We start from the raw sequence: 19,545 nt of genomic DNA, 5'->3' as shown, positions 1-19,545 counted from the left end.
GTTCAGTTGCAAGTAATATGTAATGGGTTACTTTTTAAAAGTAATTGCCTCAACACTGCTTGTTGTGTATATAAATGTTTCTGTTCTATCACTGTAAATCATGATCAGCCCCAAATGGCATGCAGAACAACAATACCATTTAACAATCCATTAAAATTTACTGCATTGTGCCTCAGCTTTAAGACTTCTTTTAGGTGGACTACATGTAGCCAAGAAATACAAAATTGCCACAAGTAGCTATACTACACAAAGTTGTGGCCTCAGTGCTCTCTATACCCTTCTTCCACCATTGCATAGTGTACATGCTGGCAATATTAAGATGTATACAAGCTTACCTATATAGTTTTACGTTATCAAAGTTACCATGCTTAAATTGAAAAAGTATATTAATGTTAATCAATGCACCTACAAATTATACACAAAATCTGCACGTCCTATAATATGTGTAGGTACAGTAGTCACCAGTGGGGAATGTTATCAGTTCTCATGGATCTCCACCATGATATAGTTGAAAACATACTTTTCACTTGTGTCCTCTCTATATACTTCCAGGTACAGGCCTTTGTTAAGCGAGATACTTCGAGTGTAACTGACAGGCGAAATCACTCCACTGTCAATGGCATTATAGCATGATCCCCAACGTTGAGATGGTTTCATGGTCATGACAAACTGTTCTGGTAAGAAGCTTGACTCATGATCAGCACCGGTTATTGTTGTGTATGAAGTATGAGTATCACCCATGATTGCCTGTATTCCACGACAGCGATTTGCACTTGACTCCTCTCGCATTTCAAACCCAATTCCATTTGTACCATCAGATAAAAAGAATTTAGGATCACTATCTCCACTCCGGATTGTGTTATCAATCCCCACAGTAACCACAACAACAATGTCTGCCCTGGAACTTAGTAGATCAGGAGGTAGCAGATTTAACTTAAAGAGTCGACCCCTAGAGGTGCCACCAGTACCATATGTTATTGCTGTTGTTGTAAATGAGTCGTAAGTAGCAGTGAATTCAGCTTTGAAACGTATATCAGTTGGAGTGTACAGTTGGTAGAAAGGCATGTACAGACTCTTTGTATCACTGGTCCTGATCAGCTGAAACAAGAGGTAGATAGATAATGTGCATACATTTTGTGCTTACAGACGTACCTCAGAATTGGCCTGCAAGAGAAAACACAGCAAGAGCACAGCAGCAGCTTGTTGTAGCATCCTGATAATCCAAACACTGAAGTATGTAGCTAGGAACTATAGTTGATTGAACAGTAACTATAAGAAGTTTGCTTTTATACTGCAAGAAATTGACTAAAAATCGCACAAGGTGTACTCAGTAGAGTTCATGGTACTATGATCTAGTAACCCTCTAACCACAGTAAACTGCTGTGTGTAGTGGTTAATTATTGTAAACATAATTTTTATCTAGTACCTTCTGTGGTCTCTTCAGCTGCGCATGCTGATATTTTAACGTCACTATAATGTATGTAAGTGCATGTGTATATTTCGTTACAAATTAAGCCTGTTTACTACTACAATTGCATGTAGGAGTTACATGTATATTTACTGTATGACTGATTAGGAAAACTTATACTCATGTTGCATATATTGTACAGAGAAACTTTTATACCCAGCATTGAGTCCTTAACATAAGAAGTTTAACTACATGCATACTCTTAAAATAAAGTGCAAGTCAAACCTTAAAACATTTTTAAAATGCATCACTATTTCTGTTATATTATTATATGCATATTATGAACATCTCATGACTAATTGATCAACGATTTTCCTGAATACGTACCTATTACTAAAATTTAATATTTTGATTATGCAAGTGTTCACATTTTTGGGTGTCTATTCAGGCAGGCCCCACTGATGACAAAGTGGCACATCACAGTTGTATTTATGCTATTTTGCAATCCATATAGTTTATGGAGATGTTATACATCTGTAATTTGTAATCTGCAAATCATTCAAATGTTCTATAATACTTTGATGGGTTCACAAGTTATGCAGGACTACAATGTCACAAGTATATTATATACATGTTACTTTTCAATTTTCGCACATACAATATAGGTTGATTGATTTTGGTGACATAGCAAATTACTATATATGCAAGTAGTGGGCAGCAAATAATTATTTAGAATTAAATCTTGTGCTGACCACCACCTATGAACTGTGACCTCATCTTAATTATAATACAAACTTGACCCCTGGTCTTTAACCTTTCACTGTCACTAATTTTTTTATAAACTGTGAACTGTTTGTATGACTCAACAGTACTGCTATACAACTTAAGCAGGGGCGGATCCAGACTTTTAAAAAGGGGTGTTCCACTTTGGAATTGCAACTTCACCCCTACCTGTGAGTTGAAGACCAAAAAAAAGAGGTCATCATCTGCTGACAATAGTTGCCCCTCACCATAGATGTCCTCACCATGAAACTACATTTTCTTATAACTGTATACATAGCTTCCTACACTGCTCCTCAAAAGACTACTGTGACTGCTCTATTAGAGTATCTCGATTTGACTGCTCTTTTAGAGTATCTCGAGTAAGAGAGGCTCTTTCAAAAGGGGGGTTCCATGGAACCCTTTGAACCCCCCTGGATCCGCCCGTTAAGCTATTGATATAGACAAATCTTGTTGTGCAAAAAGCTTATAGTGTAAATAACAGGTGACAATTAGCACTATAGAAATTAAATTGCTACAGAAATATCTGTAAAATAAAATTGATTTGAATGTGGTCCTAGTACAATAGGGGATCTCTACTAATTGAATTTGATGAATGCAAATATATACCGTATATGACCGTATTAAAGCCGGGCTCAAATACACGCAGGGGCTCAAATATACGCCGGGTACAGCTAGGGGACTGTCATAATAAACGCCGGGGCTCATTTAAACGCCGGGGTGCTAATGATATGCACTGAAAGGGGTTCTAAACTCGTGTCAGGTGCTAACTATACAGTGATGTCTCGTCACCAGTCTTATGATGTCTTGTCTTGTTTGACCATGCCTTCTCTTCTGGTGATGGCCATAGCGTATTTATCGTGGTCATTGTCATCTTTCCACCCGACTTCCAATGTTTCACCCAGCAGAGGAGTCCAAATACGTGATGGGCTATGGATTTCGTATTTCGTACTGGCACCTGTCATTCTCATCGAGTGGCTAGTAAGAAATAAACGCCCGGGTCCAAATTAACGCCGGTCTCGTTTAAACGCCGGGTCAAAAATGATTGATAGGAAATAAACGCCCGGGCTTCTACACGGTCATATACGGTAACTATTGTAATCAGTATGTAACTTTGTATATAAATAAGTGAAAACAGCCTCTTCAGTAATAAATTCAATTACTCCGCCATATGATTAGTATATTAAGCTAATGCTATTATCAATAGTTCAGTGTAGCCATCACAGACTCATGAAAGTTTAGTTTTTCCTTTGTCCAATTCACACCATTAAAATCAAATTGTTTGTTTATGTGACTGTCTCAGCAAAACCCACCTACAGTAGTTCACACAATTTCTGTGAACTCTCCAGACTGCATTCCTATCAAATGCTACAGGTTGGCCTTGTGCATACCATATGTTCACTTTAAGCACTGGACTGCATGGCCATCTGCTAGAAGCAAAGAATGATCGTGACAAATATAGTCCTACTACCCATCTTTGGCATGCCTATGCTCTACGGCTTAAACAGTGCCTATATAGCTATTAGGTCTAGAATTCTCTTTTCTATTGAAGAGACTATATACGTCTTTTACAATAATAGGTAAAATCTTCTTTCACACTTTTGCAACTGACTGAAATGATTGTAGCTATAGCACACAATCTGATCTTGTCCTTGCATCTTTTGCATTATTTTGCTACACTATTGGACACACTGCACATGCTGTATGATGTATAATATAATGAGCTCTTATTACATTAAAGTGGGTAAATCAGGAGTGCAAATTTACAGTGGATAAATTTCACACAGCCGAAGTCTTGTGTCATGTGTATTCAAACCTATCAAAGCAGCTGTAAATCCTGTAATACAATTGGTCAGTTTTCATGAATCTCCACTGAAATGTAGTTAATAGAAAGCTTTTCATCATTGTCCTCTCTGTAAACTTCTAACCACAATCCTCTGTCCAGGAAGATACTTTGCTCAAAACTAACTGGAGAAATCATCCCACCATCAGATGCTGTGTAACAAGATTCCCAACGTTGAGATGGCTTTATGGTCATAACAAACTGTTTTGGTAGGAAGCTTGTTGGAGTGACAGTGGCACTGGAAAATCTTACCAATGAACGGCCATAAGTTTCTCCCATTAGTCCTTGTAATCCACGGCAATGGTACTCATGACAACGATTTCCACGACAACGGTATCCACTTATTCCTATTCCTTCTTGCAGTTCAAACCCTATCCCTCTTGCTCCATCAGATAGGAAGAATTTTGGATCACTGTCTCCATTCCGTATTTCATTGTCCAATCCTACGGTAACCACAACCACAATGTCAGTTCTACTGCTTAGCACATCTTGAGGTAATAAACTCAATTTGAAAAGTCAGTCACCATATGTTCCAGTGTTATCTTCAACATAATATTATGTTATTGCTGTTGTTGTAAAGGAACTGTAGTTAGTAGTAAACTCAGCCTTGTTGCATATATCAGTTGGAGTGTACAGTTGGTAGAAAGGTAGATACAAATTCTTTGTTTCACTGGTTCTTATCAGCTACAATAATTTGGTATAAAATATGTATATAGATATAACACACAAACTTTGTTATCTACTGTAGTTATATACCTCAGAGTTTGCCATTAGCAAGTAAGAAAACAGCACCACAAGTCCAACTGTCAGACATACCATCTTAGTGAACATAATTACAGTACTCTTAACAGTTGTGCATGTCTAACTTTGACTTTTATAGCCTAGCTTAATGGTATACTAGCTAGAGTTCATAGGTTTATAAACATCAGTACAGTTTTTCAATGAATCTCATTAGCTATTTAGCTATACTTGTACTCTCTGTATATTGAGTATGCAACCATACAGTCAATGATGCTATGTATTGCTACCATCACTATGCATCTACATCCCTACATTCTAGTATGAATAATTGCATTATATGCATACTTCGTCTGCTTATGTCTGCATGATGGAAGTCTTGTGCAAAATAGTGATCAAGAGTTATAATAAGATTTAGACAATCCATTTAACTGATTAGTGTATGCAGCATATACCTTTGAACTTAGCTCTTCCCTACAGGGAAGTTGTTGAACTCTGTAGTGAACTGTACTCTGTGTACTGAACTTTAATAGTTCATGTCTGTAACAACTTTACCACTATATTATATTATGTCAATACTTAGGGTAGAAATGGGCCATGCTCTCCCCCACTTTAATTGGTCAATGCCTGTAACAAAAGATCAAGATGTTAATTGCTGATTCTATTAACATCATTGCAGTTCAGTATTTCTTGGCCACCATTCTTGATTTCACAACTTTTTAACCCATGGCCAGCAGGTCTTTTGAAAGCACCCTAGCCTATTATTCACAGTTTAACTGCTTTTGATTGGATTTTATATTTCGTCCCATTGGCAGGTGTTGGGGTTTGTTTTATCCAAACCTTTTCTCATGTACAGACAAGGTGATGATTGCTATTGTATGGGACATTTTTATAATATGTACTCTAATAGGTTTTGAGGATTTCTAATACAATTCTCAGAATTTCCTAGAATTTCCACTGATAGATCTACGAAATTGTTATTGAGTACATTTAACATTACAGTTTTCGTGTGAGGTGTGGATTTGCCTGGTTCGAACCCTGGAGAACTTTTTCAACTTTTTCCTGTACTTTTTTACCTCTTGGTGACTGCATGTATCTTGGCCCCAGAATTCTACACTCGTTTGGTGTTTGCTTGTAACTCTTAAGTTTATGTCCATGAGTGGTTTATCCTACAGTTGTGACAGAAAATTAGCTCCTTTTATATGAGTATATAGTTATTGGATTAGAGAATCAAACTTGGTGTTTGAATATATACGATTTCATACACCGTCTGTGAGTACCAAATTACATGGCAATTTAGTTCAGAAAATCAAGGGCTTGCTTTTTATAACAATCTTTGTAAAGTGTACAGAAAGAGAGAAAAATTAACAATTCATTAGCAATAGTTAGAGACCTACTACGAGTGATTTTAAAAACCTGAGGCAAAGCTGAGGTTTTTAAAGCCACAAAGATCTGAGTGGGCGGTCTCTAACTAACTTAGAAAATGATGTGAGTGTATTTATACTAGTATAGAAGGGAAAAAATCCCTCCTACCCCGTGATTTGAACTACAGGCCACCCAATGTGTATAGCCAAGCACCACATTCAGTTCCTCCAGGAGGGATGGATTTTCTTTCTTAAGCCTAAGTAGCTATTTACTGTATTATTATTATTTGATTCCTAGATTGTTAAGAAGAAAACAAAGACAGCTATAATGTAATAATGGCATGCTTTGGAGAAAGGACCATGGAGCTAATCATCCATGAAAATCATATTTTCTTCCCATCAATAATTATAGTGTGGTGCACAAGCTTTCTTGGCTGCACGACATACGATATACCATGCATGGTACCCATAGCATCGGTTACCAGTTTGAACTGCAAGTAAAACAACTCATTCTGTAACTTTAGCTCATCTGTACTCAATGGAATTTACAGTGAATTGTATAAAGGTATGTACATATATGTTTGTATTTAAATATCGCACAGAGATTTGACTAAAAGTACACTGTAGCTAGCTACCTCAAGATTCTATTTTGAGGTAGTTAACTGTTTTTCAAAAATTTTCTCCACCATTTATTATAAACCACCATACATGTAATCAAACCTATAGTCATAGTTGTACTTCTTTACTGTCCACTAGTACTACTAAAAATTGTCTACACTATATGTAGACAAACTATACGCTATAATTATGTAGTTTTTACTAATTTTGTCTCCTTCAATTTCATTGTTTCTGTTTTAATGCAGCAATTAAGATATCAATAATTTTTTATCGACATGACTCATTTCTTTTTGTGGGCCCCTAGCTGTGCATTAAAACCCTTGAAATCATGTTCATGAAAATTTTAGCTATACACAATTAACTTAAAGATAAAGTGCATGTCAATCTTAAAAATATTCTAGCAATGCTTATACTATACATCTTATGTGACTGGATCTGGGAAAACTGGTCATATCACACCCATTACAGCAGATATTATTTTTTGCCACAAACACAGAGCTACATGAATGCACGACATAGTCACATATTATGGACATTGGGTGAAAAATTAATCAAGTGTCTCATTTTTCAAGACTATCCAGTTCAGCGTTTATACATTGTAAATGTTTGGATTATGCAAGTGTTAACATTTTGGGTGGTAGAGACATATATAACCATACATGTCAATGTAATTAAAAGTGTTCAATGCACTGGTATTATACAGTAGCAGTTATATTACTGGTTCCATTTATTATGAGCTATTCACCATCTCACTATAATAGAGACCCACAACAAGCTGTGATGCAGGGAGTCAGGAATATAATGCTACTAAGCCCTATAATTACAGTAGTTAAATACTTCGGCTGTTAGTTAATAAGTTACATACACTTTATGGTTACCACATTTGACATCATTGGCTGAACAGTTAATTACTGGAGTATCAGTACAGTGTATGTCACGATTATTGTAAACACACCCTTCCCTCTCATGTACAAATATGAACTAAATGCAGGACAAACTTTTATGCAGGGAAATTTGGCTGACTGTATAAAGCAATACCTCTTAAAGACTCTATTCATTTAGGCTTCCATGTGTTGACTGAACCATACTTAATTGCTAATTGCTGCCCAAATTAGTAAAGATACTATTAAGATAGTTCCAAATCTACTTCCTTGACTTACAGTGGTTTCAAAAGTGTTTCCATGGAATCCTAGAGCTATTGTAGTCACACAGTGATAGATACAGTATGTAAACACACATGTAGCTGCAAGTACATGCATTCAGTGGCAATTTTTATTTTGATCTCACACCATGCACACATCTAGAATGTGTTACCTACATGGTTTATCTGCAGTCAATAAGAACTTTTATTTGCAACCATTTTGAAACTAATTTTGGCATAAATAATGCACACATGTAATCATATTTATGCCCCTGTTGATATTGTAATAATAAAGTACCCCAAGTTGCCAAATTTGAAGTATGTGTTAAGATTATGTAATTGTGTTAACCAGTTTGTAGTTTATAAATTTTCCCAGGCCACTAATGTTGATGCAACACTCAGTTATGTTGCTGACAACCTGAATACCATCACATCTTTAAAATAGTACCACAGTGAATTATTAATTTATCTGCTTGTTTTCTCAAAAGAATGGTGGCTGTTCTAAGAATTTTAAAAGAGTTTTCCTGTTGTAGTTATTCAAATTCAGATGTCAAGTGGCAAGTGAATGTACCCCAACTTCTTATTATGTTGTAATTAATTAATACCAGATTGTCCCTTGAAACACACAAACAATGTACAGTGGATCCTCAGTTATCCAAATCCCTTAGGACCAGGGATGGTCCATAAGTCTGAAAAATTTGTATCTCTGAAACTGTGTATAAATAACTTAAAATAGCATGAAGAAAATATTAAAACTACTTATCAGTATTTTAACTACCCTAATAGAACAGTCACTACAGCAGCCATTTCCATAGTTCGGTTAACTGAGAAGCCAGATAGTAGTTCCAGTGTAAGTATTTTGTCTACTGCATTACTTTCAGACCCTAGCCAGAATTATTAAATAAAAAATTGAACAAACACTTCCACACTTACAGGAATGGCACAGAATAGCAAGTTCACCAATTTCACCACACTGATTCGCCTAAAATTTCAATTGTGAAAAGATTAAAATCTAATAAAACTTGCAATTTTATTTACTGTAACAGAATCAGAAATATGTATACAGCATTTAGCTATGTATCTAGCTATGATAGTAACTGGTAAACTATCCCTTGATAACCTTGACCAGTTACTTGATCACCTTGACCAGTTACTTGATAATTAGCTTGATCATGAGCTTTATCACTGTTAGCCTGATGGCAGCTAGCTGCACCCCATTTACAAATAAAATGTGTAGGCATGTAGCTAGGCAAGAGGAAGTTTTCAAGCCTCACAAAGCTAATAGTTTTAACCCTTAAAATGCTCAGACAGACCAACTACAGCCAAATTAGCCACTGGCAAAGTTGGCCAGGAGTAGTTACTTCAAAAAGTTACTATATAGTTACTTTTATATATCCATGTATGTATAATTTATGGTTATATACAGTTACTTCTAGCTCTGGTGAATAATTTATAAGTTACTGCAAGTACTAGTTATGCTTTCATACGTATTATAGTGTTTGTTAAATTTTGTAATATGATACTCAGATACACCTTACTAAGGAAAGCACTTTCTAAAATATTAACTAGTTATATACTTACAACCAAAAAGTCCATATCAGCTCAGTTTCAAATTCTGTCTGTTATACTGTACTTACAGACTGAATCATGGAGTACAATGCACATAATTTGCTATTTGGCTGTAGCATGTAAGGTGCAAAAATTGCAGTGCATTTTGGTTTTTGTAAAGTATGGTTACTAGTAATCATGTAGCTATTGCAACTAGTTGCTATAGTTACTTAGTTATATACTTTGGACAGTTCCAAGTATAGATATTTTATTTATTTTTATTTTATTTATTTATTAAGGCTTTACAGCACAAGTGCTGAAGGTCTGTAGGACACCTGGTCCTACAGCCTGTTTAAAGTTAGTACAGAAACTGTGTTTGAAAAGGTGGAGAAAGGAGAAAAAATCCATGACTGGACTAGCAGCCTCGAACCTGCAGCTATCCGATTAACGCTCGAATGCTTATATTGCTTATAGTTAATTTAAAATATAACTTGGTCACAACTCTGTCCACTTTTGCTTTATGTTTTGTGGCAGTACATTGTCAATATTGTGTGTCTGCACTTGTCAATGTTGGTCTGTCCGAAAGATGTTTAGACACTTTGTGCTAATAATAAGTCAATGACAGTGCATACATAGTTGGTAACCTATACAATACTTCAGTAATTATGTATAAATTGTATATTCATATCAATGAATATTTGTACCAACCCAAAGGTGCATGATTTGAAGCCAGAAATTAATGAAACTTTATACAGCTTTGCTTTGCCATGTACTGTTAGTGTCTACCTCAGATCATTATTTACTTTATAATTGAAACAAACAGTCATCAAACTTTTGATTTACTTATAATATGTTATTCCTATAGTCAAGATGCACTTATAACTGACGCTTATTCTGAATATATTTAATATTAGACCATATAATACAACCATACTTCAACACATTTTAATCAAATGTTTGTATCCAAGTTTATCTATTGAAATAGATAGTCTCTGATTATACCCAATGTTGAAAATACTGTTATGCATTCTCAGATTTATGAAAATTGCAGTCATATGTATACAAGTACTTACAACAACAAAATTTCCTGTAGTGTATGCATGAAGTAGACCTGTTAATATTTTGCATGAAATTAGAGTTACATACAACACCAGTAGTAGAACTTGATCAATTTTCATGAATCTCCACCTTGATGTAGTTGAAAGTATACCGCTCACTTGTGCTCTCCCTATACACTTCTAGCCACAAGCCTCTACTAGCAGAGATTGTCCGGGTATATCTAACTGGATAAATCATCCCACTATCAGCAGAATTATAGCATGATCCCCAAAATCGTTGTGGCTTCACAGTGAGGACAAATTCATCTGGTAGAACAGATGAAATGTGTGTAGCACCAGAAACAGTACTGATTGAGCTAAGAACATTTCCCATAGTTGCTACTCTTCCACGACACCGATTTCCTGTTGATTCTTCTCGCATCTGAAATCCTAGTCCAGTAATCCCATCAGACAGATAAAACTGGGGATGACTATCTCCACCTATTCCTCCAACTCCTAACCCTACAGTAATGACTGCCACAATGTCAGCACCATTTTGCAGCACATTTGCAGGTATTAGTGGTAACCTGAGGAGCCTACCATTGGTTACACCACCTGTATTATAGAATACTGTCACTCCTGTGACTGCACTAGATGCAATAAAATCTGCTTCAGTGCGAAAATCAAATGGAGCGTACACCTTGAAGAATGGTATGTGTACAGGATAAGGATTTCCAAAAAGCCTTATCACCTAAAATGAATCAACAAAATATATATGTATATACAGTATGCGTTTATAAATTACCTCAGAATGAGCTTGAAAGACAGAGCAGATCAACAGCACAGTTACTTGTAGCATAATCATCTTCATTACTTTTTTAGGCAGTCTAACCTAGTGATACAGTTGATGTCATTTTATAGTGCAACGTTTGCTGTAAATAGGATGACATTATGTCATTAAAGTGAGACTTGCTAAAGAATAAAAAGCCAGATAGGAGCATTGCATTGTGCATGCTTCATTATTTAATTTACGTGTTGCTTGGTTTCTATATTCCCTTAAGTGCCCAATTAGAAACCCTCACAATAATAATGATTTTTTATTTTGAGATTTAATGGACTAAGATTCTGCCAGCTTTTTCAGCCACCATGAAGATCATACTGTACATGTATATTAATGGCTAAGTAGAACTCACACTACACACATAACAGTATGTATTTCACATGCATATAGTATACTGTATGTAGAAACTGTTATCAATAACTTCAAAAGTCCAAATTTATGAATTTATGGTGGTTGGTGCTATAACTCAGCCACTGTTTGCCCACATGTAGCACAAGGTGATATGGTTCTTTCTTATCAGCTCTTTACCATCTAGTGATCATGATGGTGGCTTTGGTTAGTTGTGCAGGGTTCCATGGTTCTCTTATATTTTTATTTTAGGCTTACAACAGGATGCAGATTGTGACTCCCCTGATTGCACGAGACTTAGAGAACAAATACCTGGGGCTACTGACTTTGACACCACAGGAATTTCTAGAGTCATTCTAACACTCCTAATGGAACCCTGCATTATCACACCTGAAGCTAGCTAACCTTGAGGTGGAGGCTACTTGTGGAAGATTGGAACTCATGAGACTCCCATCATGTGGGTACATATTCTTCCCTGATCAAACAACTAGTGAAACAAGCATCAGTTTTTTGTTAATACAATTGTTATTATCCAGAAATGTATTTAGCTATAGTTATACAAGACATTTTGAATGTATATCGTTCTAAGGGGTGGGCTTTAGGCTGGAACAAACTTTATTCGACTATCCATGTGGTCTTCAATAACCCATTAATTGCTCTTTTCTTGATGTGCATCCATCCTGATTAATGCTCATTGGTTTCATCTACCATACTTAATGCTCACCCTGTTCTGTCTATACCTTGCATTGTGGAACCTGCCTATCTACTTGGTCTTCGGCTACCCCCTCATTTTAACTGCCAGTAAGTAATACTACGCATTACAGGCACAAATCTTAGCCTTTTAACTTGCTAACCCCATTAATTTTAACTACCAAAAAAGAAACATCATAGATCTAAACCATGCTGTCATCACTAGTACACTCTTTACATAAAAATCCAGGTTGATGTCCAAGGCCTATCATCCATGGATGTAAAATTTAGTACCATGGTTTGAGAGAACTGTTACATTATTTTTAAATTAATTTTTCACAGTCAGGCATTATGTAAAATCTTCAACACAATAGCACCATAAAAATAGATTCTTGCCTTAAATTTGAGGATAACACCTCAAGCATGCATATATGTGACCAGATTTTACAGAACCGATCCAAATCGCACATCAGGCAAAATCAAACTAACACCACCAGTGGATAGCTACACTATCGTACTACAAGTTTTGACCCTCAGCACTACTCAAACTACACGAGGCTGGTTTTTACACACGTCTTTTCTGGGTGGTGTGGAGTGCTCAAATGGCGGTTTCAGGCCTTGTGAAGGACCTGGCTTGGCAAGAGTCAGTGGTTTACTGGTGGACAGCCTTATAATGTTGGCCAGACGTGTTCTCTGCTGATTTTGCTACATATCAGCCACTAACGAGCCAGCACAGCCCTGTAATCTGGTGTCTGGACTCCAATCGTGGTCTGCCTCCATTTCGAGGTCTAACTTTTGCCCTCCCCGCCACCCCCCAGCCTCTACCCCTTTGTGAGCACTCGTGATACTACTTCGCTCGTCCAACTGCTCAGATTTTCTATCTTATTTGGCGGGAAACTGTACAAGCAGCTACAAGTACTGGAAGTGGCTTGAAAGGTAACAGATTGATGCATCTTTTGTGTAAATTTCATACGCGTGCTTGCTATCCTTGGAGAGTTATGCTGGCTTCAATTCTTTAAAACCGTTTATCTCGGAACTTCTAATGTGCGATTTGGATCGTTTTTCCAAAATCCAGTCACATATGTAGCTTTTTTATGTCGGTGGGAATTTATTATATAAGCCACTACGTATACAGATATATACACAAAGTTAAAAGTGTTTAATGTATTGGCATTATACAGTAGCAGTTCCACAAACTACATATCCTACTAGCTATTCATCCTGTTATATAGGGACCCATAATAACGCTACAGCCTGTGAAGCAGGGAGTCATGAGAAATATCAATACAAAACTCTGCAGAAATGCATGCATGGCTATTGGCATATGGCCAAATTTGACATCATTGGCTGAACAGGAAATACAATTAATAACTGGAGTGTCAATATGTTGAACATACCATTCCCTCCCATGCACAAATATGAACAAAATGCAGGCTGGGGAAATTTTTTCTGACTGCCTAAAGATTCTATATACTCATTTAGGTTTCAATATTTTGTATTAGTACTGTTCAAATTAGTAAAGTGTACACATAGATACTATTAATATAGTTTCAAATGTATTTACTTGACTTGGTTACAGAGTATATATAAGGAAGAATACGTATTTCCATGGAGTTCTAGAAACCCCCTCCTGCAAATCAGCCATGGTGATATAGATGTTGAATGGAAGTACGTAAACACATGCCTACAAGTTACAGCACAATAGAAGACCCACATGGAAGTATGTAGGTTAAAACAGTAGGCCTGGAAACCAAAAACCCCTGGAGTTTTGATAATAATTATTTAAGCAACTTCATATACATTTTTACCTTGTACTATCCTACTCTGTACATCACAATCACTAACTATTGTATACAGTAGCTAAGCTCTACATGGTGCTTATTGTTTAATAAGCACCTACTCTGAATGGCCACTTGTTCTTCACAACTTCAATCACTCAGGTCTAGTGATGCGGAGTCCTTGAACACATCTGATCACTGAACTTACCAGTTTCATGCTCCATAGGGCCATGCTGCTTCACTGAATCAGCTATATTCCTACAAAATCAGTCAGTGACCCTAAGAGCCTGTACTATCATTGGCTGCTGTTTAAACAAGTTACCGCAGTTACAGGGGCAACAGGGGAATTACGGAATTAGCAAACTTTCTTGGCAAACAACGTGATGGATTAGTGTGAAGAAGTTTTGGGAGTAGGTGTCTACATAATTTCTTAGTGTTATGCCTGGTGTTATGACAGACAATTGGTCTACCATAACCTGCAGAGTTACCTAAATACAAAGTAAAGAATGCACGTACAATGTCATGAAGTACATATATCTCAGTAGAACCCTTGGATCCCAGATCCTTGGTTCACAGCTTTTACATACCCAGAATTTACATACCCAGAATTTTTGTCAAACCATGCACACATCTAGAATGTGTATGCACTAGTATTATATTTTATCTAGCTATAATCAAGAAGAAAATCACAAACTTTATATTTGCAATCATTTTGAAATTAATTGTGACATAAATAATGCTCATATTTATGCCCCCATCAGTGGCAGATCTAGAGGGGTTTGGTTTCGACAGAAACCCCCTTTTAAATTTAGCTCAGTGGCAGTTTAAATATATAAACATTATTGCACTGACCATTTGTCATAGCAAACAACTATAACACCACTGTGTTTCAGTAGCATGCATGCAGTTACACTTAACTGACACCATTTATAGCTATTAAACCCTCAGCAACACTTCACTTTTCATCTCTCACTGCATTAAAAGCAATCGAGATACTCTAATAGAGCAGTCATTTAACTACTCTAATAGAGCAATCAAAGCTACAGCTTGTAGTCACCATCTTTGTCCTATAGTTAGCTATATAGCATTTATTTAAAGCATTGGATTTATTACAATTGGTAACTAAAAATAGTCTAAAATCCTATCTCAGAACTTCTAAAGTCTCAAAATTTTCTGGAGAAATGCCTTATTTAGCTACACCAACTTTCAGAAACACCCTTTTACAAATCCTAGATCCGCCACTGCCCATGGCTATTGTAATCAAGTTCCCCAAGTAAATATGTACATATTTATATAATTATGGCTAACCAGTTTGTAGTTTATAAATTTATCCAGGCCACTATGACACTTTAATATCTGACACACCTGAAAATTGTCTCATCTCTAATGATATATCATTGTTGTTTGTATGCTTGTCTTTTCATAATGATGGTGACTGAAAATCTGACAGTTGCAACTATTCAAATCATCTATCAGATGCAGTATACTATCTGGGCACTATGCTGAAAATTTAAATTTGTGAAAAGGCTATAATCTAATGAAACTTAATAAACTCAGTAGATGTGCACAATTATATTTAGCTATGTATCTAGCTATGTTATTAACTGGTACACTATCCCTTGATCAGCTTGACTTGTATCAGCTTTTGCCTCACAAATTAGCTAAATTATTTACCCCATCCACAACTCCAATACACCTATATTCACCAAACTATATTTAGATATCCAGAAACTGTGAATGTACTAAGTACTTCTACAATAACTGTGACCAAATTTTGGAAAATCACCCATATCGGTGTGCATGAAACAATTAGAATTTTCATGTTTAGGCACAATTTAAAAATATTCTTACAATTTAAGGCATTGAGAATGGCTGGGGTACACTAATGCATGAGATACACTCACTATAATTGTTTTGGAGTGTAATGTAATTTTGTACAGCATTGTATATAACTACATTATATAATGTGCATAATAATTTTTTAGTTCTAATGAATCTTCATGGTGACGTAGCTAATAAAAAGGTGTTCATCTCTGCCCTCCCTATAAACAGACCTTCCAGACACTTTGCTCATCACTATAACTGGAACAGTCAGCCCACCATCAACTGCAGTGTAGCATGATCTCCAACATTGAAATAGTTAGTTTGTTGGTCATAACAAAATGTTCTGGTAGGAAAGTTGAGTTATGTATGCCATACCAACTTTGTGTGTACAGAAGAGACATGACTGGATGCATGGAAAACATCCTAATATAGCACACGCCTTGTTTGATCACCTGTGTTGCATCTTGATCAATGCATGCAAGCACTTGCATATGATAATTATGGTTTTACAGCCTCATCTAATCAATAGTAATTTAATGGTATTAAAGGCATTGAAAGAATGCATTTATCAGGGGATAAAAAGTGATGCTGAGTTTACTATTTGCTTTGCTGTTCTGTGCTCTGTGTGTGTACTATGTGTGTGTGCAGGGGAAGATCTAGGATTCCCAAGGGGTGCTAAGTATATAGTATACAGTGGGGCTATGAAATAGCTGATAGAGCTATATAGTATTACAGCTAGTACAGTGCCCCCAGGCCCCAAAATGACATTTAAGTTCTTTTGTATCATATAGATTCATATTCCACTGTATAATCAACTTTCATCTCCAAAGCTTTCTCCACACCTTGGCCTTTTCTGCCACTTCTACCACAAATTTTAATGAACAAACCTCGACCAATTTGCTATCAGTGAGGTACACAGGGTTATATTTATGAATTATGAAGCAGCCACATTTGATACACAACAAGCAAGTGTTCAGGCAAATAATACATTTATAATAATCTAAAACTGTTTCAATGAAAAGGTAAAGTGAACTGAAGTGTTTGCAACCTGGAGTTGAAGAGTAGCCATATACATCACCAATTATATGAATCCATGCACGCTGCATGCAGACTTAAAATTTGTGTCATTTTATCATCATTTGAACAATGGCTTCTAATACACGTTATGGTCCATGTTTAATAACTTTACATTTGACCGAATAACACCTTTCCAAGCACAAAGTTGTTATATACCTTTACATCATTGCAGGGAATATTGTACTCCATAAAGTTTGATATAAATTATGTAGCTATAATCATCATGCAGTGCAAACAGAGTGTGAAGAGAAGCAGAAAAACCGAGTATGTCAACTGGAAACCAGGTGGCCTGTGGTTTGAATCCTGAAACCGTTTGTCCATTTGTGACTTTTCGCATATAGGCTGAAGCATGTGACATGTTGCTGTCATAGCAGAGACTACATATCAGTACTTCAGAAACTTCATTACTTCAGTCAACAGTCTTTTCTTTAATATTCTGTTGTACAACTCCCCAGGAGAATTTCTGAGATAGCATAATTTTAACTGTGTTGTTACTGGTATGCATAAATCAAGTAGTTATAACTGTACTTACTTGTTTTAATGCTAACTGTACTTAACAGAGTTGTCAAATGTCAACTCATTGTATCTAAATTTGCTGTACGTACTAAGCATTAACCAATATAAGTGAGGTGCCCTCCTGGCCACATGTTTTCACTATCTATAAGTAACTGACTGAGCATGTTCCCACGTATATACACACTGAGTTTTGTAATAATTTAGAGACTTATATGATTACACCTTTGCATTATAATTATAATGATTCCTGCACAGTACACAATATAATAATTATAATAATAATCACAGATTAATGAAAGGACAGTTACTACAAGTAATTACAAATATATCTGCAATCTGTATAATTATGTGTGCATAAAAAATAATCTGAAGATATACAATATAGCAATGTTAAATATTTTTGTATGGACTGTATTTATATAACAACAGTGATATAAGTAACAGTGAAAAAATCACTGCTCATGAATCTCCACCTTAATGTAGTTAAAAGTATATTGTTCCCATGGGTTCTCTCTATACACTTCTAGCCACAAGCCCCTGTTAAGAAAGAGGGTACGAGTATACTGAACTGGAGAAATCACTCCACTATCAATTGAAGTGTAGCATGAACCAAACTTTTCACGTGGCTTAAAAGTGAGGACAAATGCTTCTGGCAGAATAGATGAAGTGTGGGTAGCACCTGTAATTAATACATTTGAAGCAAGGACATTACCCATAGTTGCTTGTGCTCCTTGACAACGATTTCCAGTAGATTCTTCCCGCATCTGAAATCCTAGTCCACTATTGCTATCAGATATAAAGAACCGAGGATCACTATCTCCACTTCGTGCTCCGTTATCTAACCCCACAGTGATGACTGCCACAATGTCAGAATTACTTTCCAGTACATTAGGTGGTATTAACAGTATCCTGAATAGCCTGCTATTAGATACACTACTTGTACCAAAGGTCAATGATACTCCTGTAACTGAACTGTATGGAGTTGAAAAGAACGCTTCAGCTTGGATATCAACTGGAGTAAACACTTTGGAAAAGGGGACATACAAGTGCTGTCCTACACTGGCTCTTGTCATCTTAAGAACAAGTATATACATAGATAAAGATATTAAATACAAATAATGATATGTGTGTCCACGGTCATAACTTGCTTACCTCAGAATGAACTTGAAGTGCAGAACAGATCAATAGCACTATCACATACATCACCAGCATTGCAGCTGTTATAACAAACAATTCACTGTGCTCTCTTACTATGATTGGCATGTTTTATAGCATGAATTTTGATGATGCATGTCCTTAAGTGAGACATAGGCAGTCAGACAAGAACACTATCATAAACTTCCCCTCAATTGTGATATCACATGGACATTGTGCAGGATGATATCAACATTCCTATATATACATCCAAGTGTAGTCAAGAATCACAGTGATGACACTAATTGTTAAGACTCCGTATAGTTAGGAAACCATTGCTATTTAACCTTACAAGTATTAGTTCATTGTGATCTAATATTTAAAGTTTGCCTTGGTCCTCAATGCAGGGGAACTATACTATACCATAAGAAGAACTAATAGCCATAATTATCCCTTCCATGTTTTGACTGAACAATAAGTTCTGCACATATAGTATTCAGGTCAGAATGTTGATGGAAATGAACAAAGATATTTTATAATAAGCTGATAATCAGTCTGTTGATATATGTACAATAGCTTAGCCATTGTAGTTTGAAGCTTATGCTGTTTAAAGAGATCAGAGCAAAGAGCAAGAAGTTGTGACACATAAAGCAACAAGTGTATCAAAGAGTGCATGTGCAATATATAGCTTTGTAAAAGATACAGGAATATGTCATCCAGATGTAGCCATCAGATCATAACTCAATTGCAGCTATGGAGCGACAATGTATATTGAAATATTTTGTTAATAGAGTAGTGATTTAGTAGAAGGTTCAACAAAATTAAAGAGATCGGTCTAAAAGTAATACAAATATCAAATA

The 19,545-nt window shown here is 36.0% G+C and overlaps 2 protein-coding genes across 2 annotated transcripts; both read right to left on the bottom strand.

Annotated features, from left to right (window-relative positions):
- Nucleotides 1-368: 368 nt before the first annotated feature.
- Nucleotides 369-1,311, bottom strand: LOC136267003 (uncharacterized). The gene is made up of 2 exons (XM_066062056.1): nucleotides 1,153-1,311; nucleotides 369-1,098 (listed from the first exon to the last, which is right to left on the bottom strand). The coding sequence occupies exons 1-2, from the start codon at nucleotides 1,210-1,212 to the stop codon at nucleotides 478-480; spliced, it is 681 nt and encodes a 226-aa protein (XP_065918128.1). The 5' UTR covers nucleotides 1,213-1,311; the 3' UTR covers nucleotides 369-477.
- Nucleotides 1,312-10,468: 9,157 nt separating this feature from the next.
- Nucleotides 10,469-11,351, bottom strand: LOC136267289 (uncharacterized). Its single transcript, XM_066062379.1, has 2 exons — nucleotides 11,283-11,351; nucleotides 10,469-11,228 (listed from the first exon to the last, which is right to left on the bottom strand). The coding sequence occupies exons 1-2, from the start codon at nucleotides 11,346-11,348 to the stop codon at nucleotides 10,608-10,610; spliced, it is 687 nt and encodes a 228-aa protein (XP_065918451.1). The 5' UTR covers nucleotides 11,349-11,351; the 3' UTR covers nucleotides 10,469-10,607.
- Nucleotides 11,352-19,545: the final 8,194 nt, after the last annotated feature.

Source organism: Dysidea avara, chromosome 9 (assembly GCF_963678975.1).
Source record: "Dysidea avara chromosome 9, odDysAvar1.4, whole genome shotgun sequence".
In the NCBI taxonomy this organism is placed as follows: Eukaryota; Metazoa; Porifera; class Demospongiae; order Dictyoceratida; family Dysideidae; genus Dysidea; species Dysidea avara.
Note: the sequence above shows the minus strand (reverse complement) of the source record. Positions and strands in the feature narration are given on the sequence as shown.